At 46.0% G+C, this 26,231-nt stretch overlaps 1 protein-coding gene across 3 annotated transcripts in view; it reads right to left on the minus strand.

The window, feature by feature from the left end:
* Window positions 1–26,231, minus strand: part of SHROOM4 (shroom family member 4) — a 398,216-nt gene that overhangs the window by 31,225 nt on the left and 340,760 nt on the right. For all 3 annotated transcript variants that reach the window (XM_063937014.1, XM_063937016.1, XM_063937015.1), the window contains one exon: window positions 20,591–20,854. In XM_063937014.1, the coding sequence (XP_063793084.1) occupies window positions 20,591–20,854 (264 nt within the window). The remainder of the gene's footprint in view (window positions 1–20,590; window positions 20,855–26,231) is intronic.

A 26,231-nucleotide genomic window follows, 5' to 3' on the forward strand; every position in this document is an offset into this window, starting at 1 on the left:
GCACTACTACTGTGGGTATTGTGTATAAGGAGCACTACTGTGTATCGTAATGTGAATTAGGTACACAACTAACTGGTGCAATATGAATCAGGGGCACTACATGTGGTATAATGTGAATGCGATTGTGATACTGTGTGGCGTAATTTTAATTGGGGATACTATTATGTGGCCACGCCCCTTCCAGGTGAGACCACGCCCCTTTGACGAGCCCTGTCCCTTTTTTACTTATGGGAGGGACGGCGCAATTTTATTGTTTGCAGGAAGGCGACGGACACCCTAGCACCGGCCCTGGCCAGGGGGTTACTTTGTTGTAGTTGTTTTGGTTGGTTGTTTCCTAGAGGACCCATCTATACCCCTATGGTACTAATGTGGACCCCAGTATCCTCTAGGACGAAAGAGAAATATTGTTTTGTTGACCTTTATTGATAAACTACAGTTAAGACACAGAAGCTATACCTTTGCCTGCATCATGCACTTCTATGCATCATCAAGCTGTTGGTGCAAGCGTATATCAATGCACGCAGGGACGTGCAGTCAGGGGAGGCAGTGCCTCCCCTATCATTAACGATTAAAGTAATATAAAGAAGATAGTTATGACACATTCTGTGTCATAAGTATCTGTTTTATCCTTTATATTATTCTAATAGTTTTTACCTTTGCAAAAACAGGTTGTAATAGTGTTTCGGTGCCTCCAGCTGTCAATGCTAAAGGAGTGGAAGCGGGGGTCGGTGCCAAGCATCGGGCTGTAGAAGCCCATTCAAAAAATCACTGAAAGCGGCACTGGTATTAGTGCCTCTTTCACAGGGGCGTGCTTTCAGCCCAAGTGAAAGCACGCCCCTGTCACTGTGGAAGTTATGATTGGGCAGGGGCGGCTTGGGGAGGGAGCACCAAGGCATGCGTCCGCCCTGTCATCTTGGATTTTTAACATTGGCTGTGGCATCACTCTGGTAACCCTAGCTAACCCGCCCGCCCCTCTACATTCCCGTACCACATACAGCGCTCGGCGCCCCATTCCGTACTACGCTGCGCCCGCACACCCTCACCTGTTTTATCCCTGCCATGTACACTAGTGTACATCCGCAAGGAGCTGGGGGATCGCAGGGTAACGTTCCACACCTGGAAGTGCCGCCGGGATGAGGGCGATGTCGGTGCGGCTGCTGGCAGTGCTGCTGCTCTCCGTTAACCTGCTCCGGCCCACCCTGCGCAATGTAACCGGGGACGTGCTAGGCGGCAAGGCTGGGGTGCTCTCTCTGCATAGTAGTGTGCGCAACTTGTCAGTTTATGGTGTAAAGGTCAGTTTGGTGTATAGTGTGTGAAAGCTTATTCTGTAAGTGTAGTGAGTGAGTAAAGGGTCAGTCTGGGTGTAATACTGTGTGCACGGTCAGTATGTGATGTAGTGTGAGTAAAGGGTCAGTCTGGGTGTAAATACTGTGTGCATGGTCAGTATGTGATGTAGTGTAGTGAGTAAAGGGTCAGTCTGAGTCTAGTACCGTGTGCATGGTCAGTATGTGATGTAGTGAGTGAGTAAAGGGTCAGTCTGGGTGTAATATTGTGTGCATGGTCAGTATGTGATGTAGTGTAGTGAGTAAAGGATTAGTCTGGGTGTAATACTGTGTGCATGGTCAGTATGTGATGTAGTGTAGTGAGTAAAGGATTAGTCTGGGTGTAATACTGTGTGCATGGTCAGTATGTGATGTAGTGTAGTGAGTAAAGGGTCAGTCTGGGTGTAATACTGTGTGCATGGTCAGTATGTGATGTAGTGTAGTGAGTAAAGGGTCAGTCTGGCTGTAGTACTGTGTGCATGGTCAGTATGTGATGTAGTGTGAGTAAAGGGTCAGTCTGGGTGTAGTACTGTGTGCATGGTCAGTATGTGATGTAGTGTGAGTAAAGGGTCAGTCTGGGTGTAGTGCTGTGTGCATGGTCAGTATGTGATGTAGTGTAGTAAATAAAGGGTCAGTCTGGGTGTAGTACTGTGTGCACGGTCAGTATGTGATGTAGTGTAGTGAGTAAAGGGTCAGTCTGGCTGTAGTACTGTGTGCATAGCCAGTATGTGATGTAGTGTGGTGAGTAAAGGGTCAGTCTGGGTGTAATACTGTGTGCATGGTCAGTATGTGATGTAGTGTAGTGAGTAAAGGGTCAGTCTGGGTGTAGTACTGTGTGCACGGTCAGTATGTGATGTAGTGTAGTGAGTAAAGGGTCAGTCTGGCTGTAGTACTGTGTGCATGGTCAGTATGTGATGTAGTGTAGTGAGTAAAGGGTCAGTCTGGGTGTAGTACTGTGTGCATGGTCAGTATGTGATGTAGTGTGAGTAAAGGGTCAGTCTGGGTGTAGTGCTTGTGTGCATGGTCAGTATGTGATGTAGTGTAGTAAATAAAGGGTCAGTCTGGGTGTAGTGCTGTGTGCATGGTCAGTATGTGATGTAGTGCAGTATATATAGGGTCTGTCTGGGTGTAGTGCAGTATATATAGGGTCAGTCTGGGTGTAGTACAGTGTGCATGGTCAGTATGTGATGTAGTGCAGTATATATAGGGTCTGTCTGGGTGTAGTACAGTGTGCATGGTCAGTATGTGATGTAGTGCAGTATATATAGGGTCTGTCTGGGTGTAGTACAGTGTGCATGGTCAGTATGTGATGTAGTGCAGTATATATAAGGTCAGTCTGGGTGTAGTACTGTGTGCATGGTCAGTATGTGATGTAGTGCAGTATATATAGGGTCAGTCTGGGTGTAATACAGACTGTCCGTGGTCAGTACGTGATGTAGTGCAGTTTATCTCTTTGTGTGTGTGTGTGTGTGTGTGTGTGTGTGTGTGTGTGTATATATATATATATATATATATATATATACATATATATATATGAATTTGTATGATATATAGATCAGTACGCACACATATATTCAGCAGTGTGGGTGGCACTCTCAGGACTGGCATTCAATTCAAATAACTGGGCAAAGAGTTTCCTTCACGATCAACATTTTGGTATTATTAACCTTCGCCAGGATCCTGACAAAGGTTAATAATACCGAAACATTGATTGTGAAGGAGACTCTTGTGTCCAGTTATTTGAATTGAATGCCATATACCATATATAGCTATATATTAGTCCTTAGGGGCCCCCCATGTCTTAAGTACCCTGGGCCCCCTGGAGCCTTAATCCGGCTCTGCCTGTGCACCGTGGCAGAGGTGGGGTGCCTCTGGCCAGGGATGTGGTTGCCGAGAAATTTCCCTGTGTGCGGCGCAGCCAGAGAGCCCCCGGTCCCTTTACTTTCACTGCCCGTCTCTGGCCTACTCTGCCACTAACTAAAATCATGAGCTGCAGCTGTCACTGAGTGCAGTCCGGCCAGAGGAGGGAGGAGAGGCACAACCCCCGCTCATCCCCTCTTCTCTCACTCTACCTCCGAACCTAGATTCCTGCTTGCAATTTCCACCGGCGATCCCCGGAGTTAATATCAAAGGAAGAGCCACGTTGCAGTTCTAGGCCCTGAACCAGGTAAGTAAATAGCAATATAATTGTCACTCACTGCCTGTCCCCACTACCCTTTCCTTCTCTCTGTCACAGTCTTACCCAATGCTACTGCTGTTACGCTTTCTCTGGCATCACCCACTGCTGTCACCCCTCTCCCTGTCACCCTCTATCTGGTGTCACCCACTGCTGTCACCCTCTCTCTGGTGTCACCCTCTCACACCCATGGCGCTATTAATTTAAGGGAAGCACTGTATAACATAATTGCATTTATGTCCTCCTTCCACTCCATCCCTAGTACCAAAGACTAGTTCTTTTTTTTTTTTTTTTTTTTTTTAAATAAAAATGTACAATATATTAGCCACCTGCTCATCACAAGTGTGATGAGCAGACAGGCTGCAGGCATTGGCGGCGGTGGCATAGGACTGATATGCGAATTAGTGGCGGGGGTGGCCGGTTGATGGTGTATGATTTTGTAAGCGATTGGTGGGGGTGGTGGCCACTAGTGGCAGGGGTAGCGGGCATCAGTGACGGTGGCAGTAGCAGACATCGGCTCAGTGGCAGTAGCAGGCATTGGCTCGGTGGCGGTAGGGATCATCGGCCGGACTCGGTGGACATTATGGCTGAGTGCCTCACCAGCCACTGACCTCACCGCCTGCCACTGCAATGCAGGTGTAAGAAGGTGCAATATGGAAGGTGTAGAAATTAGGCAGAGGTCGGGGATACCCCGATATATATTATTATAATATGAAGGGAAAAATACAAGACAGAAATGGTCTTTTGTGTTTTGTGATTACATGATTTAACCATCTGGACTTACGCATGAATATTCTTAAAACCTGGACTGTAATAGCAGAGTTTGGGAAACTCTGTTCTAGGGGAAGCCAACGTGTTAGGGTACAAAATGTTCCAATATTAAAATCTTTAGCCATTGTTAATGTTTAATACAACACAGTTCTATATGGCGCCATCTTTTTTGTCGTGATGGATTGCACCTGAACGAGGTGGGGGCAGCAGTGCTTGGGGGAAGGGTGGTTAGAGGGTTGGAGGAGATTTAAAACTAGGTGTCTGGGGGGAGGGATTGGAAAGATTTAATGGGACAATCAGGAAGGGCAGAAAGGATAGATCTATAAAGTAACGGGATGGGGGGGGGGGGGGGATAGAATAGTCTGCAATGGTAAATCAAGAATACACAATCAACCAAGGAAGCGGGAATAACTACATTTAAGTGTATGCTTGCAAATGCAAGATGCCTAACAAGTAAAATGGGGGAATTAGAAACGATTGCACTTAAAGATCAATATGATATCATTAGCATTACGGAGACATGGCGGGATGAGTCTCACGACTGGGCAGCAAATTTGGAAGGATATAGTCTTTTTAGGCGATATAGGACTAACAAAAAGGGAGGAGGTGTATGTCTTTATGTTAAGCCATTTTTAAAACCGTATTTAAAAAAGGTTATTTATGAGGGGACTGGAGATAACGTGGAGTCATTATGGGTTGAGATTTTTAGTGAGGGGAAAGATACAAATAAGCTATTAATAGGGACATGCTACGAACCTCCAGATATTAGAGTCGCTGAATTACAACTCCTGTGGCAAATCGAAAAAGCTGCAGTACTGGGGGAAGTCCTAATCATTGGGGATTTTAATTATCCGGAAAGAAATTGGAACACCGAATCATGTAAAACAGCTAGGGTAGACAGGTTCTTATATATGCTAAAAGATCACTACTTGTCTCAGGTAATCGAGGAACCAACCAGATTTAGGACTATACTGGATCTAGTACTAACCAATAATGTTGAGATTAAATCAAATATTAAAGTAGGGGAGACCTTGGGAAATAGTGATCATAATATGATCAGATTCGATATTAGGTTTCAAAAACATCATTACAAGGGGGTAATTCAGACATGATCGTAGCAGCACATTTGTTAGCAGTTGGGCAAAACCATGTGCACTGCAGGGGAGGGCAGATATAACATGTGCAGAGAGATTTAGATTTGGGTGGGATGTGTTCAAACTGAAATCTAAATTGCAGTGTAAAAATAAAGCAGCCAGTATTTACTCTGCACAGAAACAAAATAACCCACCAAAATCTTACTCTCTCTGCAAATGGGGTTCCGTATGGTATGCCGGCAGTTGGGCTCCTGGCGACCAGCATACCGGTGCCGGGAGCCCGACCGCCGGCTTACCGACAGTGTGGAGAGCGCAAATGAGCCCCTTGCGGGCACGCTGCGCTTGCCACGCTGCGGGCACTATTATCCCTCCAGGGGGGTCGTGGACCCCCATGAGGGAGAATAAGTGTCGATATGCCGGCTGTCGGGATTCCGGCGCCGGTATACTGTGCGCCGGGATCCCATCAGTCGGCATACTGAAGAACACCCCTGCAAATGTTATATCTGCCACACCTGCAGTGCACATGGTTTTGCCCAACTGCTTACAGAGTGTTAATTTAAAACCTATGTGACTTAATAATAGGATTTTAATTACCTATCGGTAAATACTTTTCTCGTAGTCCGTAGAGGATGCTGGGGTCCACATTAGTACCATGGGGTATAAACGGGTCCACTAGGAGCCACTGGCACTTTAAGAGTTTAATAGTGTGGTCTGGCTCCTCCCTCTATGCTCCTCCTACCAGACTCAGTCTAGAAACTGTGGGGGTTACTCTGAGTTGATCGCTAGCTGCATTTGTTCACAGCGCAGCGATCAGGCTAAAAAATGGCTGTTCTGTGCATGCGTATGCGGCGCAATGCGCACACACGACGTACGGGCACAGTGAATGATGCAGTTTTGCACAGGGTCTAGCGATGTATTTCAGTCGCACTGGTTGCCGCAGAGTGATTGACATGAAGTGGGCGTTTCTGAGTGGCAACCGACCGTTTTCAGGGAGTGTTAGAAAAAACGCAGGCATGCCAGGGAAAACGCAGGCGTGGCTGGGCGGGTGTGTGACGTCAAATCCGGAACTGAATAGTCTGAAGTCATGGCAAGCACTGAGTAGGTTTTGATCTACTCTGAAACTACACAAAAAATGTTTGCAGACGCTCTGCGAAACAACCGTTCGCACTTCTGCTAAGCTAAAATACACTCCCAGTGGGTGGCGGCATAGTGTTTGCACGGCTGCTAAAAACTGCTAGCGAGCAATCAACTCGGAATGACCCCCTGTGCCCAGGAGACGGACAACTTCGAGAGAATGTTTTTACACAGATAGTGACGAGATTCACACCAGCTCACACACACAAGGCAAACTAGCTTGAAAAGTCAGCAACAGCTGAATAACATTACTGAACCAAGTAATAACGCAGTACGTAACTAAGAACAAAGCCGTACTGAACCAAGGAACCACTGCATGACAACGAAGTGCTGGGCAGGTGCCCAGCATCCTCTACGGACTACGAGAAAGGGATTTACCAGTAGGTAATTAAATTCTTATTTCCTCTTACGTCCTAGAGGATACTGGGGTCCACATTAGTACCATGGGGATGTACCAAAGCTCCCAGCACGGGAGGGAGAGCGCGGAGGCTCCTGCAGAACTGATTAACAAAACTTTAGGTCTTCAGAGGCCAAAGTATCGAACTTGTAGAACTTAGCAAACATGTTCGACCCAGACCAAGTAGCCGCTCTGCAAAGCTGTAAAGCCGAGACACCACGGGCAGCCGCCAAGGAAGAACCCACCTTACAAGTAGAGTGGGCCTTAAGAGATTTTGGACATGGCAGTCCTGCCGTAGAATACGCATGCTGGATAGTGAACCTGATCCAGCGAGAGATCGTCTGCTTAGAAGCAGGACACCCAAGTTTCTTGGGATCATACAGGACAAACAGAGAGTCTGTGACGAGCAGTCCTCTTCATATAGATTTTCAGAGCCCTTACAACATCAAAGGACTTTGACGGAATTGAGGAGTCAGTAGCAACTGGCACCACAATAGGTTGGTTGATATGAAAAGCTGACACAACCTTTGGAAAAACTGCTGACGTGTTCGAACCTCAGCTCTATCTTCATGGAAGATCAAATAGGGGCTTTTACAAGACCGACACAAACAACTCCGACACACATCAAGCAGAAGCTAAGGCCAATAAAGTGACAGCCTTCCATGTGAGAAACTTGACTTCAACCTCCTGTAGAGGCTCGAACCAATCCGATTGGAGGAACTGTAACACCACGTTAAGATCCCAGGGTGCCGTAGGCGGCACAAAGGGAGGCTGGATGTGCAGAACACCTTTTCAAAAAAGTCTGAACCTAAGGGAGGGAAGCCAGCTGTTTCTGGAAGAAAATGGATAAAGCCGAAATCTGGACGTTTACGGATCCCAACCTCAGGCCCATATCCACACCTGCTTGCAGGAACAGTTGAAACCGTCCAAGTTGAAACTCCACCGTCAGAAACTTTGATTCACACAAAGATACATATTTTTTCCAAATGCGATGGTAATGTTTAAACGTTACTCCTTTCCTAGCCTGTATCAGGGTAGTAATAACCTTGTTCGGAATGCCTTCCGAGCTAATATCTGACGTTCAACCTCCATGCCGTCAAATGTAGCCGCGGTAAGTCTTGATAAGCGAACGACCCCTGTTGTGACAGGTCCTCCCGAAGAGGAAGAGGCCTCGGATCTTCCAGCAGTAGACCCAGAAGATATGCGTACCAAGCCCTTCTTGGCCAGTCCAGAGCAATGAGGATTGCCTGAACTCTTGTTCTCCTTTAGAATCCTTGGAATGAGTGGAAGTGGAAGAAACACGTACACCGACTGGAACACCCACGGAGACACCAGAGCGTCCACCGCCACTGATTGCGGGTCTCTCGACCTGGAACAATACCTCCAAAGCTTCTTGTTGAGGCGGGAGGCCATCATGTCTGTCTGAGGAACCCCCCAAAGATGCATCACTTCCGTGAACACCTCTGGATGGAGGCCCCACTCTCCTGGATGGAGATCGTATCTGCTGAGGAAGTCCGCTACCCAGTTGTCCACTCCCGGAATGAAAATTGCTGACAGCGCCAACTCGTGTTTTTCTGCCCAGAGGATGATTCTTGTTACCTCTGACATTACAGCTCTGCACTTTGTTCCGCCCTGTCGGTTGATGTAGGCCACCGTCGTCACATTATCTGACTGTACTTAAATGGCTCGATCTCGCAGAAGATGTGCCGCTTGGAGAAGACCGTTGTACATGGCTCTTAGTTCCAGAATGTTTATTGGAAGACTAGATTCCAGACTTGACCACCTTCCTTGGAAGGTTTCCCCTTGAGTGACTGCGCCTCAACCCCGGAGACTTGCGTCCGTGGTTAGGAGGATCCAGTCCTGAATCCTGAACCTGCGGCCCTCCAGAAGGTGAGACATTTGCAGCCACCAGATGTTAGGTTCCTGGTGCTCAGAACAAAGGAGATGTTGCGTAGTGAGTCCTGAGCACCAGAACGTGACGCTGAAATAAGGTGTGGTGTGGAAATAGCCCCTAGCACCCTACCTCCGTTGTTTTACCCGTGTGGTCGGTTCACGCCTGAGTGACTATGGTTTCTTGGGCCCTTGGCAGCCGCGTTTGAAGGGCGGACTATGTCTGCCCAACTCCGATGCCCCCAGGTCTTAGCGCGAGACAAGGCGTGAACCAAGACAGGATAATAACAAGGGGACCTCTAACTAAAACAACAGAAAGCTAGGGGCTACTAACTACCCTAAAACTAAATATATGTGCGGCACGCCGCCAAAGGAAAAGAACAACAAAGGAAATGCTGTCCACACGCCGACACAATACTTTTGCATACCGGCGGTGACAGCATAAGCAGAATCCTCTGCAAAACACCAGTAACTAAATATAACCAAAGAATACTGCGGCCTAGGCCGACGGACGCGGCAAAGCCGCTACTCACGGAACCGGTACAAATACTGGCAAATGGACAGGAACCCCTAATGCAGCCGACACAGACTCTCAGAACTGGAGGACAGGCAGAATCCCAAACGACAGACCGGTGGACACCAAGAAGCCAGACACTCGCCCAGGCACAGACAAAGCCACAGGACTCCTGGACAGGAACGCTTCACGGCAGGACACAGGATCAGACACTGGAATCGACACAGGAACCGACACTCAGGAACAGACACTGGAAGCAGCTAGACAGACACTGCTAGACAGGAGCTCAGGAACTGGCAGAGACTAGCTCAGAACTCAAGAACTCTGGAACTCAGGAAATATCACCAGCGTCTGTGAATTGCACTGAGCCAGCATATAACAGAGTCTTAATTAATTATGTCATGCAGCTGCCCTGCTGCCCAACTGAGAGGTGCAATTAACAGACAGGTGAGGCTGAACACATGGGAACAAGCTGCAATTACACAGACTCACCACCGGCAGCAAACAAGAGTTTTCTTAAACCAGAGCAACGGGAAATCCTGGCCTGCAAGACAACTATAAACATAAAATAGGAATGAACCACTACCTGTGGTTCATAACACCAGAGGAGTGAAATCCTTGCATTCGGCCACAGACGTATCCACAAGTACATGTAGATGAGACCCCGACCACTTGTCTAGGAGATCCAGTTGGAAGGATCGAGCATGAAATCTTCCGTAAAGGTAGAGACTCATAGGAGGCAACCATCTTCCCCAGAAGGTGAATGCACTGATGAACCGATATCTGGGCTGGCTTTAGGACATCCCGGACCATTCTTTGAATCACCAACGCTTTCTCCGCTGGTAGAAACCCCCTTTGCAATTCCGTATCGAGGATCAACCCCAGGAAAGACAATCTCCTTGTCGGCTCCAAATGTGACATTGGAAGGATCAGGACTCAACCATGATCCCTGAGCAGACGAGTCGCGAAAGCAATAGACTGGAACAAGGTCTCCCTGGTCGATGCCTTTATCAGCAGATCGTCCAGATATGGAATTATGTTCACTCCCTGTCTGCGGAGGAGAACCATCATCTCTGCCATCACCTTGGTGAACACCCTCAGTTCCATGGAAAGACCAAATGGCAGTGCCTGAAACTGATAGTGACTGTCTAACAGTGCAAACCTGAGATAAGCCTGATGCGGCAGCCAAATCGGAATGTGGAGGTACACATCCTTGATATCCAAGGATACCGCTAAAGAAAGTGGTAGGGGGCTTGGACTTTTTTGTCTTAGCGGTCTGAAAGAACTGCGATGTAGATGAAGAAAAGGGTTTCTTCATAGAAGGCGTAATTAAGGGTAGAAAAGGTGACTTACCCGCGGTTGCCGTGGAAATCCACGTGTCCAACACTTCCACAAATAGAGCCTGACCTGTGTAGGGTAGGTTCTCCACACTTCTCCTGGATTCCGTGTCTGCAAACCATTGGCGTAGCCAGAGTCCCCTGCGAGCTGAGACAGACATGGAAGATATTCAATATACGCATTCAGCGTACCCAGGTCCTTAATGGATTCCACCATGAACCCCGCAGAATCATGTATGTTACGTAAAAACTGTTAAATGTCACTTCTATCCATTGTATCTAAGCCTTCTAGTAACGTGCCTGACCACTTTACTATAGCTTTTGAGATCTATGCACAGGCAATAGTAGGCCTTAACGCCACCCCTGAAGCAGTGTATATGGATTTGAGCGTAGTGTCAATCTTACGATCAGCCAATTTTTTTAATGCGGTAGATCCAGGGACAAGTAAAACCACCTTTTTTTGACAGTCTGGAGACAGATGCGTCAACTATGGGTGGGTTTTCCCATCTTTTTCTATCCTCCTCAGGGAAGAGAAAAGCAACCAGAACCCTCTTGGGAACCTGGAATTTTTTCTCCGGGGTTTCACAGGATTTTTCAAATAAAGCATTTCATTCTTTAGATACAGGAAAGATTAGCAAGGCTTTCTTATTGTCTGTGAAGTAAGCCTCGTCAACCTGCTCAGGTGGTGTGTCAGTAATGTTTAACACATCTCTAATGGCCTCAATCATGAGCTGCACCCCCTTAGACAGGGATGCCACCCCTCAAAGCACATCCCCATCACCGTCTGCCGTGTCAGAGTCGGCATCCGTGTCATCTTGCATAATCTGGGCAAGTGAACGTTTCTTTGGGAATATGCTAGGGGATTTAGAAGGAATAGGAACAGAACCTGACCAAACTGCCATAGAATTCTTTAAAACCGGAGTTTCCGTCTCAGTATGAGCTACCCTAGTAGAGATCTGAGAGATCATTCCCTTAATAGAAGTCAGCCATTCTGGCTCATTAATAGGAATCTGGGACAATACATTACATTCCTGGGTACATGGAATGGATTCCTCTGGAGAAGAAATATCCTCTGCAACATAAGACATGGCTATGTGAGAAAACATACACCACACTCACACAGGAAAATGTCAGACACAGTTTCCCCCCCCAAGTACCTTCAGAGAAACTCAGAGCTTGGAGCCAGCATACACACAGCGCTTAATTAGGTAGATATAACAAAATACCTGGCGCTGACTGTGTACCCTTAATAGACTAGACAGAAATTTACACCCTCCCTCACCCCCTTCTACATCCCCTTGGTACTGCACAGGATAGCTGGAGTCGTGTGGAGGGACAGCACTCCCTGTCAGCGTCTCTGGATCTGTCTCTGCAGGGAGAAAATGGCGCTGAACGTTGCTGGGTCCGCTCTGAGAAACTCCGCCCCTGGAAATGGCGCCTCTTCCTGCACTTTCAAAAGATTATACTGGCCTGAGGATTTTGCTAACAGCGTCACCAAGGTCCCTGGTAGCCTTGAGTGATCAGTGTATGGTATCAGCGCTGGCTCAGGGCTTCCACCTCACCGCGCCGCACTGTGTACCACTGATTTCTCCGGAGCGCAGTTAGCACTGCGCTCCTACCCTGTTGCAGCCATTCACACCGGCTCCCCGCTTGTCGGGTCGCCGGTGACTCACTCGCCACCGGAATCTTCTGGCTCTGTTAGGCGGTGGCGGCATACTGCGCGAGTGAGCGGTCGCTTTGGGCAGCTAACGATCATCACCCTCAGGAGCTCAGTGTCCTGTCAGCGAAGATAGTGGCCATTAACCTCTTAGGGTTGGACACTACTCTCCCCCTAAGTCCCACGAAGTAGGGAGGCTGTTGCCAGCAGCCTCCTTGTGCCTAAACACTAATGAAAAAAATAAAACTAGAAAAACTCCTATGGAGCTTCATTAGCTGTAAATGGCTCCTCCGGGCACATTTTCTAAACAGAGTCTGGTAGGAGGGGCATAGAGGGAGGAGCCAGCCCACACTATTAAACTCTTAAAGTGCCAGTGGCTCCTAGTAGACCCATCTATACCCCATGGTACTAATGTGGACCCCAGCATCCTCTAGGACGTAAAAAAAAAAAAAAAAAAGAGGTTAAGGAAAAAAGAATAAAAAGAGGCAGGCTTTCAAAGCGTTTAAATCCGACAGGAAAATGGGGTCATACCAGTACAAGGAATGTAACAAAAAAAGGTAAAAAAAAGAAATCAGAGCTGCTAAAATAGAAAACGAAAAGTGAATCACAAGGGAGAGTAAAACAATCCCTACAAAAGTTATTTAAATATATAAACGGCAAAAGGTTAAATAAGGAAAATATACGACCGTTAAAGGATGAGTTGGGAGTCTTGGTAAATGTGGACAAAGATAAAGCAGATTTATTGAACAAATTTTTTTAATCCGTGTTTACTAGAGAGGACCAATTGAGGGGAGTAGTGCTTAACAAAAGCTGTGATAACATCCCGTTGCTAAGTACTTGGTTAAATGAGTAAGTAATCCAGGAGAGACTAAGCAAAATTGAAATAAATAAATCTCCATGTTCGGATGGACTTTACCCAAGGGTTCTTATTAAGCTTAACTCAGACCTAGCAAGGCCTTTATATATGATTTTCTATGATTCAGTCACTTCAGGCATGATACCGAAGGACTGGCGAATAGCAGATGTAGCCCCAATATTCAAAAGGGAATTAAATCTCATCCCGGTAACTATAGACCAATAACTTTGACATCTATAGTGGGGAAATTACTGGAAGGTACAATAAGGGATAGCATTCAGGAATACTTGGAAACCTCCAAGGTTATTAATAGGAACCAGCATGGTTTTGTGAGGGATAGGTCATGTCAAACTAACTTAATTAGCGTCTATGAGAAAAGTGAGCAAAAATATTAATCAGGGAAAGGCAGTGGATGTGGTCTATTTAGATTTTGCAAAAGCCTTCGACAGTGCCTCACATTAGACTGACTTTCAAATTAAGAGAGCTTAGTTTAGGAAAAAATATTTTTACTTGGGAAAGTAATTGGCTGGATAATAGGGAACAGCGAGTGGTGATTAATGGGATGTTTACCGACTGAGCCCCAGTACTCAGTGGAATACCGCAAGGGTCTGTACTCAGGCCATTACTGTTTAACATATTTATTAATGACCTAGGAGTGGGTCTGGAAAGCAGTGTGTCAATTTTCGCTGATGATACTAAACTGTGTACAATAATTACTTCAGACAAGGATGTTGAGTCTCTACAGAACAACCTGTTTGGGCAGATAATTGGAGAATGAGGTTCAATATAGAAAAATTTAAAGTTATGCACTTTGGGACTAAAATCAATCATGCAAGGGGGGCGTGGCTAAGTGGGACATGGAGTAGCTGCTCTGACTGGTCGCTCTCCACCTCATTTATCAGACACATATATCCTGAGGTACCCCCCCCGCGCCTACACTTACATCCCTGGTGGGGGAAGGTACCTGGACTCCTGGGAACATGCGCTGATTGGCTGAGGTGCGGTGTATGCCGGATATTGTGACTTTCTTTCTCTCCAAGCTTCGTGGATCCAAGGTGGCGCCGTGATTTCCGGTCCCAGCCTTGAATCCTGTCTCTCTTGGCTGCTGTGTCCCCGGGACTGTGACCGCTGGCGGCTCCTGGGGCGGGATAATACACTGCCATACGCCGCTCGAACTCACCGCGGGGTGGGCCGGTGAGTCCCCCCCCCCCCTTGCTGGCTGTGCACGCAGAAGCCGAGGGGAAGCCTGGGAAGCCCGGCCCCGCTTTGGTACCCAACATATGTGGATAGGGAGCGGTGGACGGCCATTATATAAGTGGTCCCACATAACGCCCTGTATCAGCTCTGCTCATGGGGATGCGTCTTTGCATACTTAAGGCACTTTCTGGATGATCTCCTGTCTTCACCTGCAAATGACACAGCAAACACTTTGCAGCATCAGCTCCTTTATGTGTTTGCTCTGACCTGTGCTCTCTCTTAAAGGGCCCTCATCCTGCACTCTGCAGGGAGGTAACTGCTTTGCCTCTGCTTCATTCCACACATGACCTGCCCTGTATGATTCTGGTGGCCTCTACTTAAATACTAGACCAACAGTTCCCTGTCTGAAGAGTTTATCATTACTCTGCTACTGGGGTTTTGCTGTATTCACTGCTTTATATTGCCTTACCATCTCTAATTATGGTGCGGAATCACCACAAATATGCTGCGGCCAGGCTTGCACAGTTTCAACATAATCCGGGGAGAAATGCGGCAACACCAATTAGGGATGGGGACACCCCTCCACCGGCCTCCCCTAGCCAGTCTCCTTCCGCGGCTTAAGCTACTGACGATATTTTGCAAAAAGTGTTGGAGGTGCTGGTGGCTAGTAAGTCGCATCTCTCAGACAAAATAGACCAGGTTCAAGCCGACTTAACCATAATTCATCACGATAAATAGAAAAAAGAATGGTACAATCTCACTTTCTGCGCTCCAAATGCTCCTTCACTTGAGTAGTCCTCACACCGATGACATTGTTAACATGAAATAAAAAGATATAACACAAAATAGTGTAATACTGTATATAAGATAAAAGTTCTTTCCCCAGTGTGGAGGGAAACTAAGGTGATAGAACAGTCCCAGAAAAGGTCCGACGTCCACCTTCTTATGGGGTCACCCAAAGTGATGAGGACTTGAACGTAAATTCTTACGTGTATGCTTACTTATTTAATTGTAGTAGAAAACACATAAAGGTTTCTTTACTGGAGATGATGTTTTATTCTCTCCTCATTAGACCATGTGATGTAGATAGATGTCACTCATGGAATTATATGCAAAATTAAAATACGGGAAACAAATTAGGGTCACGCAAAAACCCTTTATTATTTTAAAAGCAAACAAACAATCAGTCGTACCCAAATTGGGAAACAAAGATGGACTTCAGCTGACACAGTAACATCCGGATATCACAATGCCATATAACCCCCTCAGTGAATACGCTGGTTTAAGAACTCCAATTTACACTGTATCGTATCAACGCGTTTCGAAGCACGGCGACGTCTTTATCAAGATTAGACAGTGTATTTAACTATAATACAAAAGACATCAATAAAAGACTTTTCCATATAAATAAAATTCCCATAAACAATTTCATAAAGACATGACATAAAACATACCACTGGCGTGCAGCCTCTCACATAGGGTCAGCTGGATGAAATGAATCCACAAACTGACCTCCCTTAAATAATAGAGACCTAATAATTTTCTAACCAATGAGTTAAGATCTTACTTGATAGATATCTAAATGCACCAATAGAATGTGAACACCTTTAGGGCTTATTTGCATAATTGGCGCCAACTACATACTTAAATCCTACTAACGATATGCTCCTACGGCCTATTGCCATGGTAACATATCCAAATAACCAATAAGAACGGATAACATATCCTCCGTCCAATACCCAACAGCGCGTCCTGCTGTCATGGTAACGCGGCCGGAACTTCTTACGTCAGGCCGCTACTATCCGCCGCCCACTACCCGACCGCGCGTCCCGCTGTCATGGTAATCCGGCCGGAACTTCTGAAGTCAGGATCACGTGACACACGCTAATCTAGCGTGCGTCACACCCGACAACCACGTCACCATCTCCATGGCTACAGGCTAAACACACAGCCGTATGTAGTCACGTGTCCGGGATCCCTCCCACCACAACTCATAGCGTTTCCATGGAAACCCGTCGTGTATACTCAACTGGGATTGAATAGCACGCTACCTCCCTACAGATTCTACATGTCTAATAGACAACATTCTGTAATCAACCAAACGGTTTACTATATATATATATATATATATATATAAGTTAAAGTTGATAATCAATACTAGGGGCGGACACATTTGTACTCACTGTGGGCTAAATTTTGCCCATTTCAAAAATGGCCCCGGGATTCCAGAATACTATATATTAAGGATTCACATTCTAACAGGCATGAAACTAAAATCTGTATGTTAACAATGATTTTGGTTATGATTGTAGAGCTAAATATCCTTAGACATTTTTTTTAAAAAGGCCACCATAATTGGACCAGCACTACATAGTGTGGGCAGAGAAATCCATTTCACAGTGTAATATGTACAAATAATAAATAGTAAATAATACCGGAAAGTATAGGATATATCACAAAAACCATCTGATCTCGAAATGATGATGATCCCTGCTATACAAATATCACAGGAACCACCGAATCTCGAAATCATGATTCAAACCATAAGGTTTAAGACTATTAAATTCATAAATATTTCTCATTTCTGCTTTTGCTAGCCTGTTATCTCTATCTCTTGTTCGCCAATTATTCTTTATCCATTTTATGGCACAAAAACTTTTTATTCCTTTCACAGACTTCTCATGTTTCTCTTTAAAGTGTAATGAGAAAGGATGATTGATATTTCCATTTGTGATGTTGCGAACATGCTCTGCCCATCGAATTTTCACCTGACGTTTTGTTTTACCTATGTACAGTAAATTGCATTTGCATATTATACCATATATAACATAGTCTGTATGACAGGTGATAAATTCATCTATTTTAATCGTTTTCTTTTCCCAACAGAAATTGGTTACTTTGGACTCAGAGCTCGAACAGGCTTTACACATTTTACAATCCCCACATCGGTAAAAACCTTTGTTTCTAGGGAGAAATCATTTCCCATCCATATGTAGTGCACTTGATACAAGACTATTTTTTATTGGACGGAGGATATGTTATCCATTCTTATTGGTTATTTGGATATGTTACCATGGCGATAGGCCGTAGGAGCATATCGTTAGTAGATTTAAGTACGTAGTTGGCGCCAATTATGCAAATAAACCCTAAAGATGTTCACATTCTATTGGTGCATTTAGATGTCTATCAAGTAAGATCTTAACTCATTGGTTAGAAAATTATTAGGTCTCTATTATTTAAGGGAGGTCAGTTTGCGGATTCATTTCATCCAGCTGACCCTATGTGAGAGGCTGCACGTCAGTGATATGTTTTATGTCATGTCTTTATGAAATTGTTTATGGGAATTTTATTTATATGGAAAAGTCTTTTATTGATGTCTTTTGTATTATAGTTAAATACACTGTCTAATCTTGATAAAGATGCCGCCGTGCGTCGAAACGCGTTGATACGATACAGTGTAAATTGGAGTTCTTAAACCAGCGTATTCAATGAGGGGATTATATGGCATTGTGATTTCCGGATGTTACTGTGTCAGCTGAAGTCCATCTGTGTTCCCCAATTTGGGTACGACTGGTTGTTTGTTTGGTTTTAAAATAATAAAAGTGTTTTTGCGTGACCCTAATTGGTTTCCCGTATTTTAATTTCGCATATAATTCCATGATTGACATCTATCTACATCACATGGTCTAATGAGGAGAGAATAAAACATCATCTCCAGTAAAGAAACCTTTATGTGTTTTCTACTACATTTAAAGAAGTAAGCATACACATAAGAATTTACGTTCAAGTCCTCATCACTTTGGGTGACCCCATAAGAAGGTGGACATTGGACCTTTTCTGGGACTGTTCTATCACCTTAGTTTCCCTCCACACTGGGGAAAGAACTTTTATCTTATATACAGTATTACACTATTTTGTGTTATATCTTTTTATTTCATGTTAACAATGTCATCGGTGTGAGGACTACTCAAGTGAAGGAGCATTTGGAGCGCAGAAAGTGAGATTGTACCATTCTTTTTTCTATTTGTCGTTTTCATAGGTTGGGTGACCAAGTAGGTACTATCTATTTGCTGCTCCCATTTGCAGTGCCATAGGAGAAAGTTTTTTCTTGTTATAATTCATCACGATATCCATAAAGTCAGGGAGTGGGTTGGTGAGGTTGAAACCAGTACTTCCACTCTGGAGGATAAAATCTCGCCGATGACTTCCGTTATCACCTCCATGGATGGTCAGATATCTGATATTAAAAGCAAGATGCTAGATATGGAGGGGAGACTTCAGAGAAACAACATTCGCTTTGTGGGGTTGCCAGAGAAGGAGGAATGTAATGAACCGGAGAAATTCCTTGAGAACTGGTTGTCGAACTCCTTTGGCACTGATTCGTTTACTCCCTTTTTCACTGTTGAACGGGCTCACCGGATCCACCGTGTACCCTCATTGCAAAGTTTCTCCATTATCGGGACCGGTATGTTGTGCTGTCCTTGGTACGCACTAAGGTCCCCTTGCTGTGGAACGGTTCCAAAATTTCTACGTTTCCGGACTTTGCCCCAGAGGTGCAAGAAGACGGTGCACAATTTCTCCCAATCAAGAGGCGGCTCAGAGAACTGAACCTACAGTATGCAATGCTTTCTCCCTCCAGGCTTAGGTTAGTGGCTGCTGGAGAGACGAAATTATTTGCCACACCTCGTGAAGCTGCCCTTTGGCTGGACCGCTGGGCCTCGGCTAGACGGGCTCTTGCGGCTGATACTTAATGATTGCGCTTTACCTTGTCATGTTTATTTTTGGTAGTTTGAATGTTGACATTTTTGTGGTTCCCCAGCTGAATGATGTGTATAAAGCCGCTGTTTACCTCCTTCATTTAATATTGTCCTGAAGGGCTCAGGGTGGGATCCTCTAACTGTCCCTGTTTGATGGTGGGTGGCCTACTCCTTTTCTTTTGGTCACAGTATTCATTGCCTCTTTATTTTAGGTTTATTCTAATTTGTTTGGGAAAATGTTTTTGGAATAGGTATGCCACAATTTGGGCAGGTATACGGGGTGGAGGTTTGGGGTGGGTGGGATGTTTGTATGTTGTTGTTTTCTTTGTTTTTTTTTTCCTTTTATTTTTATATCCATGATGTGAGTTATTTGAATACTCTTGGCATTAGTATGGACGATATGTATAGGGTGCCTGGGATTGATCGTCTATACTATGTTTTTTCGACCTATGGCCTTTAATCACTTTAGGATTTTGTCCTGGAATGTCCGGGTGTTGAATGATAAAATTAAACAGTCCCTTGTGCTCAGACATTTTACGTTTTTTAAGTATGTATCTTACAAACAATCCCTACTTAGCTAGTCTGTGCCTTTATCCTTTTTTTGTACATCTGTACAATTCAGTGAGTTTTTATTTGAGAGATGATAAATATTTGAAAAAAATATTTAATAGTACATGCTTCTCAAATTTACTACGTAGTACAGAAAGGTTGCTATTTATTATTTATTTATTACCAGTTATATAGAGCACACATATTCTGCAGTGCTTTAGAGGATATTTGGCCATTCACATCAGTCCCTGCCCCAGTGGAGCTTACAATCTATATTCCCTATCACATGTACACGCATACACATTCATGCTAGGGTTAATTTTTGCTGGGAGCCAATTAACCTACCAGTATATTTTTGAATTGTGGGAGGAAACCGGAGCACCCGGAGGAAACCCACGCAAGTACGGAGAGAATATGCAAACTCCACACAATTAGGGCCATGGTGGGAATCGAACCCATGTCCTCAGTGCTGTGAGGCAATAATGCTAACCATTACACCATCCATACTGCCCTATGCAGCATTACACCACCAGAGGGACCTGCTGCATCACATCTGCAATAACAAAAATGTGTGATTCTTTATTTAGTAATTAAGAAGTTTTATTTTAATATTAGTAATCACATACTGTTGCTTTAAAAAAAGCATTTAAAAGCGGGTGATTATTTTATCAATCACCACAAACTATAATAATAGACGCTATCTTGAGCAGTGATTTACATTTAATTTCCCTCTAATGGGCCAACATTTGCTTCTCAGTTTTATTTTCTTCTTTTTGACCAGTAATTTGTTTCTTTAGAATATTAACAATTATAGAATTTTTCTTCACACAAGTAATACACTTTTTGGCAATACTGAATTATAAACATACATTGCATTTTATTATTTACGTAATTGTAGAAAGATGCCAAACAAATTGCTTTAGCATAAATGAAACAAACCTTTCTGGAATAGAGATCTCAGACTCTCTGTCCGTTGACCAATCATCTTCATAATGCCGGTATCCACTTTCAAAAATGTCTATCAAGGCAGGAGGGTGCTCCTGTTCATGGTTATCTGCAGGCAATGATTCAATAATGGGAGCCTGTGAGTAGAATGCATGGTCCACAGGGACAGCTGCCTCAGAACAGGTTACACTGCCAGTAGGCAACGTGTGCGACAGTTTCCTTGCAGGATAAGTGTCTCTGGGAGACCTCCGACAGTCACTGCAAAACACACCATAAAATTATATTTAGAATGAGGCTGCATACTGTCAAAGGATACAAAGTGTGCGAAAAGCTCTCTAAAAAGTTTTCTTAAGGGATGTAACCAGAGCTGGGTTAAAGCCTCAGGGGGCCCGGGGTACTTAGGACAGGGGAGCCCTAAGGTATAAAATTAAATATATATATATATATATATATATTGTAGAATGAGGGCGGCACTCACGCAGGCTGATGCAGGTAAAAAAAGGTCAGATTTATTGATCCGACATGTTTCGGGGACTAACCCCGTCCTCAGGGCTTAGTCCCCGAAACATGTCGGATCAATAAAACTGACCTTTTTTTACCTGCATCAGCCTGCGTGAGTTCCGCCCTCATTCTACAATATATTCATTGAGGAGATTTACCTCTGGGAAGGCACCGCAGCAACCTTACCTTATTCAAAGTGGAGTGCCGGGACTTTATGCCTGTATATATATATATATATATATATATATATACACACACACACACACATATATATAGTGTGTGTGCGTGTGTGTGTGTATATATATATATATATATATATATATATATATATATATATATATATATATAGTGTATATAGATTTCTCCCCAAGGAACGGCACTCTGAGACTTTAAATCAGCATAAACGTGTATTCAGTCTGGGGCAACGTTTCGAGGTGCAACCCCCTTTCTCAAGCACACCAACAACACATCCACAAAAAACAAACACCCGAAACGTTGCCCCAGCCTAAATACACGTTTATGCTGATTTAAAGTCTCAGAGTGCCGTTCCTTGGGGAGAAATTTATATGCTATGCATTGAACTGGACACCTGAGCAGTTGTTTTGTGCTAATGGGAGTGCCGACATACGATCATTGTGTATATATATATATATATATACATACACACACACACACACACACACACATCTATACACACACACATACAGATATATATATATATATATATATAGAGAGAGAGAGAGAGAGAGAGAGATAGAGAGGTGAAGGCAGGGTTGCTGAATGGGAGATACAGGTAGGCTGAGTGCAGGGACACTGAGGGGGAGATACAGGGAGGGTAAGGGTGCTGCGGGGGAGTTACAGGGAGGCTGAGGGCTGGGGCGCTGAGGGGGAAATAAAGGAAGGATGAGGGTAAGGATGCTGAGGAGTTACAGGAAGGGTGAGAGCAGGGATGCTGAGGGGGAGATACAATGAGGCTGAGGGCAGGGGCGCTGAGAGGTACTTAGAGGGACGGTGAGGGCAGGGATGCTGAGGGGGAGATACAGGGAGGCTGAGGGGGGAGATACAGGGAGGCTGAGGGGGGAGATACAGGGAGGCTGAGGGGAAGATACAGGGAGGCTGAGAGCAGGGGTGCTGAGGGAGAGATACAGGGAAGCTGAGAGCAGGGGCGCTCAGGGGGAGTTACAGGGACGGTGAGGACAGGGACGCTGAAGGGGGAGATACAGGGAGGGTGAAGGCAGGGACGCTGAGGGGAAAATAAAGGGAGGATGAGGGTAAAGGCGCTGAGGGGTTACAGGGACGGTGAGGGCAGGGATGCTGAGGTGAAGATACAGGGCGGCTGAGGGGGAAATAAAGGGAGGATGAGGTAGGATTTACAGGGAGGGTGAGGTCAAGGACACTGAGGGGGTAGTAACAGGGAGGGTGAGGGCTGGGATGCTGAAGGTGCAGATACATGGAGGGTGAGGGCCAGGACGCTGAGGGGGGAGTAACAGGGAGGGTGAGGGCAGGGACACTGAGTGAGGATTTACAGGAAAGGTGAGGAAAGGGGCACTGAGGGGGAGTTACAGGGAGGTTATGGGTGCTGAGGGGGAGATACAGGGACATAACACTTAAAATATTTTTGGAAGTATATACACATGAAAAGTTACAATGTAACCTAACATGTGTATATACTTCCAAACATATTTTATCCGGCACTGAGTTACATACTTGCCTCAAAATCAAACTCCTCCCCTCCTTTCCCCCCCAGTCGCATCACATATAATAATTACCTGTCAGGCATCCTAGGACTGACAGGAGGCGGGTACAGGAGAGAGTGCACATGGGGAGAGCCTTGGAACAGGAGGGGAGAGCGCACCGCAGGTTCGGGAGAGAGCTACATGGAAAAAAGCTGGAGCAGGGGAGGAGACATCAAGATGCGGTAAAGGAGGACAGCGCGCACAGCCTGGCGTCTTCACATCACATGCCGGCAGTTTCCTATTAGGCAGGGGTAGGTGGAGCGCAGCGCCGGCGGCTGTGTTGGTTGTCAGTGGGGAGCACATTGCCGCGCCACAGATCGGTAATAGAGATCTGATCTGTGGCGGGTGGCAGGGGGCCCTTTCAGACAGGGGGGGCCCGGGGCTACTTACCCCCAGTGCACCCCCCTAAAAATACAGCAACAGTTAGACATTAATTATAGCATTTCATTATATCATTGCATAATATTTTTTTAGGAACCAGTCATCAATTTTCTCTAAATGGTCTGCTCTGGGCTCTCTGCATTGCCATATGGCTCTGCACTAGGGTCCTTTCCCTACACCTTGGCTGTAAGTTTTCAGCAGATGAAACTCTTCATATACAGTATAGTCAGGACTCTAAACATGGTGCTGCCACAGGAAACAGGGTCCCTACTCTACTGCTTGGAAACCGCAGACATAGGAAACAAACATAAAATGAAATCCATGTCGATACAATAGCAAACTTTAAATTGTAAAATAAACATCTTTATATTCAAAGGCTTCCATTACTAGAAAGAACATAAAACAGATGGCAATTGATATTACATTGCCAAATTAGGTCTCTTGCTGGGGTTCCCAGATGTAAGTGTAGGCACACTAAGGGTCTGATGGAGCTGCAGCTCCAGGCCCACTCTCCAGAATAGGCCCACAGCTTCTGCACATCTCTCTGCTGCTATAGATAGGAGACAAATGTTTCCTTCTACTGCAGTGTCCTTGGCCCCACCCCCTTTGGCATCAATACGCCCCCTCTACTTCTGTGTCAAGTCCCGCACACCCTGCTGGGATGCTGTGGCTGGTCCCTCCCCTAGCTATGGGTTGCCCTGCTGCATTGTGACTAGGAAGAGACGTCTATATAGCCCCTCCAACCTCCAGCACCAGGCCCACCCCCCTTCTGTTCCTATACCCTCAGCTGCCTTCTGTTCCTTAAACCCCCATCCTCAGGCCCACCCCTCCTTGCCCCCTGTCCTATCTGAGCCCGTCCTTCCTATGTTGATTCTCCAGAGGTGAGGCTTCTATGCCTGCAGCCAGGAACCAGAGGAAAGAGACAAAGAAATCCTGCTTGCCTGTGTACGGTCTGTTCTCATGTAATGGTGGGAGGATTAGTGCAGTGTAATGCAGTGATATAGTGTGTGTGGGGAGCTACTGCTGTTATGTAATGTGTGTGACGGGGCACTGAGTGATGTAGTATGGTAGGTAGTGAGGGGGCAGTGTACTTATATAGTATGGTAGCTAGGTAGGTAGTGATGTACTGGGGGGCAGAGTTGTGATGTAGCATGGGTAGGTAGCGTAGTTGTGCACAGGGCCGGATTAACAATCGGGCGAATGGAGCTGCAGCTCCAAGCCCCCCCATTGAAAATAGGCCCATGGGATTTCCTGCAGCGTAGCCAGTGTTAACAGAAAAAAAACTTTTTTCCTGTGACCACTGTGATTGACCAACAGCACAGGCCAGCACATGATTCTCCTGGCAGCCTGGCTGCTCGAAGCACTGCCAGTGCCCACTGAACACTTACCCCCAGCTGCCGATCACCTCAACACAGCCGTCTGAAGCTCCACCCAATGGCCGCACTAAGCTCCACCCCCGGCCATCAGAAGCAGTGTCACCCGTGTGGAACTCCCTGGCTGCTCTACGCGCCGCCCCATGGCACGCTAAGCTCTGCCCCGGTCATCTGAAGCTGTGTCATGGGGGTGTGAGCCCCCTTGTTGTGGTTAGCTCCACTCCCAATCACCCTAAACTCCACCCCTGTTCACCTGTGTCAGTCACCAATGTTGGAGCCCCCTGATTGATCTATATAGCTCTGCCCGCCCCCCCCCCCCCCCCTGGATACCCTGGAGCCTGGACTAACTACAGCCTTGTATTTCTGCAACCCAGGATTAGTGAGTGCTAATATACAGCTGATTTTTCTCTACTTGGTTGTATCCCTGAAGCTGTGTGCACAGCAGCATATGGTAATTTAAGAACATCAGGGCCTGATTCAGAGATGTATGTGACCTTGATGATTTATGTACATCTCTAGTGTTTGTCTGCGCAGTGTGTGCTGCCACTCAGGGGTGTATCTAGGGGTCTGAGCACCCCTGGCATCTTAAGGAACTGGCGCCGCCCACCTCCCACACCCAGGGACACAGAGGGGGGAGTTACAGATAGGCTGAGGTCAGGGACACTGAGAGGGAATTACGGGGAGGGTGCGGGCAGGGATACTGAGGGGGAATTATGGGAAGGGTGCGGGCAGGGATACTGAGAGGGAATTACAGGAGTGTATGGGTAAGGTCACTGAGGGGGCAGTTATAAGGATGGTGCGGGCAGGAACACCGAGGGGGAATTACAAGGAGGGTGCGGATAGGGACACCGAGGGGATATATGCACACATACATACAGTTAAAAAACCCTCTCTAGGTGTGATTGCACTACATGTCTCAGCAAATCCAGTTGACAAGGTGTGCTGGGACTTGTAGTTTCACACAGCTGGACAGGCAGTGACTGGTCTAGATACCTCTCCATACAGAGCTCTTTGTAAGCTGTGGTCCAGACTGCCAGGATAGACCATGCAGTGTAGCTACAGTACACCAGAAAATGTACAGGTATGCGCATGGTGTACTGCTGACTGGTGCTGATTGTACAGTGGCTGGTGTTTGGTGACAGACTGCGTGGGACCAATGAGAAGGGGAGCGGATGAGGAAGAGGAGGTGCCTCGCCCCTCCCCATACCTGGAAGTGCCCCGCTCCCCGGCTATATTCACCATCATTGTGACTCTAGTCACAGAGTGTCAGAGTGCAATACGCTTCTGAGAGTCCTGCAGTGGATGAGCACTGCTAAGGGATGTAGTGAGAGTGAGAACTACTATGTCATTCTACCCCCTGGCGCGGGTGGCACTGCCGGGTGGCACCCCTTCCTTGGCCGGCGCCCCTGGCAAGTGCCATCCTCGCCAATAGGAAGATACACCCCTGCTGCCACTGTACAGATTTACCCTGTGTGTGCTGTCATTGTATGCTGTAACCCTGTGTGTGCTGGAGCAGTGCAGTGTAACCCTGTGTGCTTCCACTCTATGGTGTGTGCAGTGTAACTCTGTGTGTACGGCCACTATATGATGTAACCCTGTGTATATTATTACAGTATATTGGGTTTATGTGTATATACAGGAGGG

Source organism: Pseudophryne corroboree, chromosome 8 (assembly GCF_028390025.1).
Source record: "Pseudophryne corroboree isolate aPseCor3 chromosome 8, aPseCor3.hap2, whole genome shotgun sequence".
NCBI lineage: Eukaryota > Metazoa > Chordata > Amphibia > Anura > Myobatrachidae > Pseudophryne > Pseudophryne corroboree.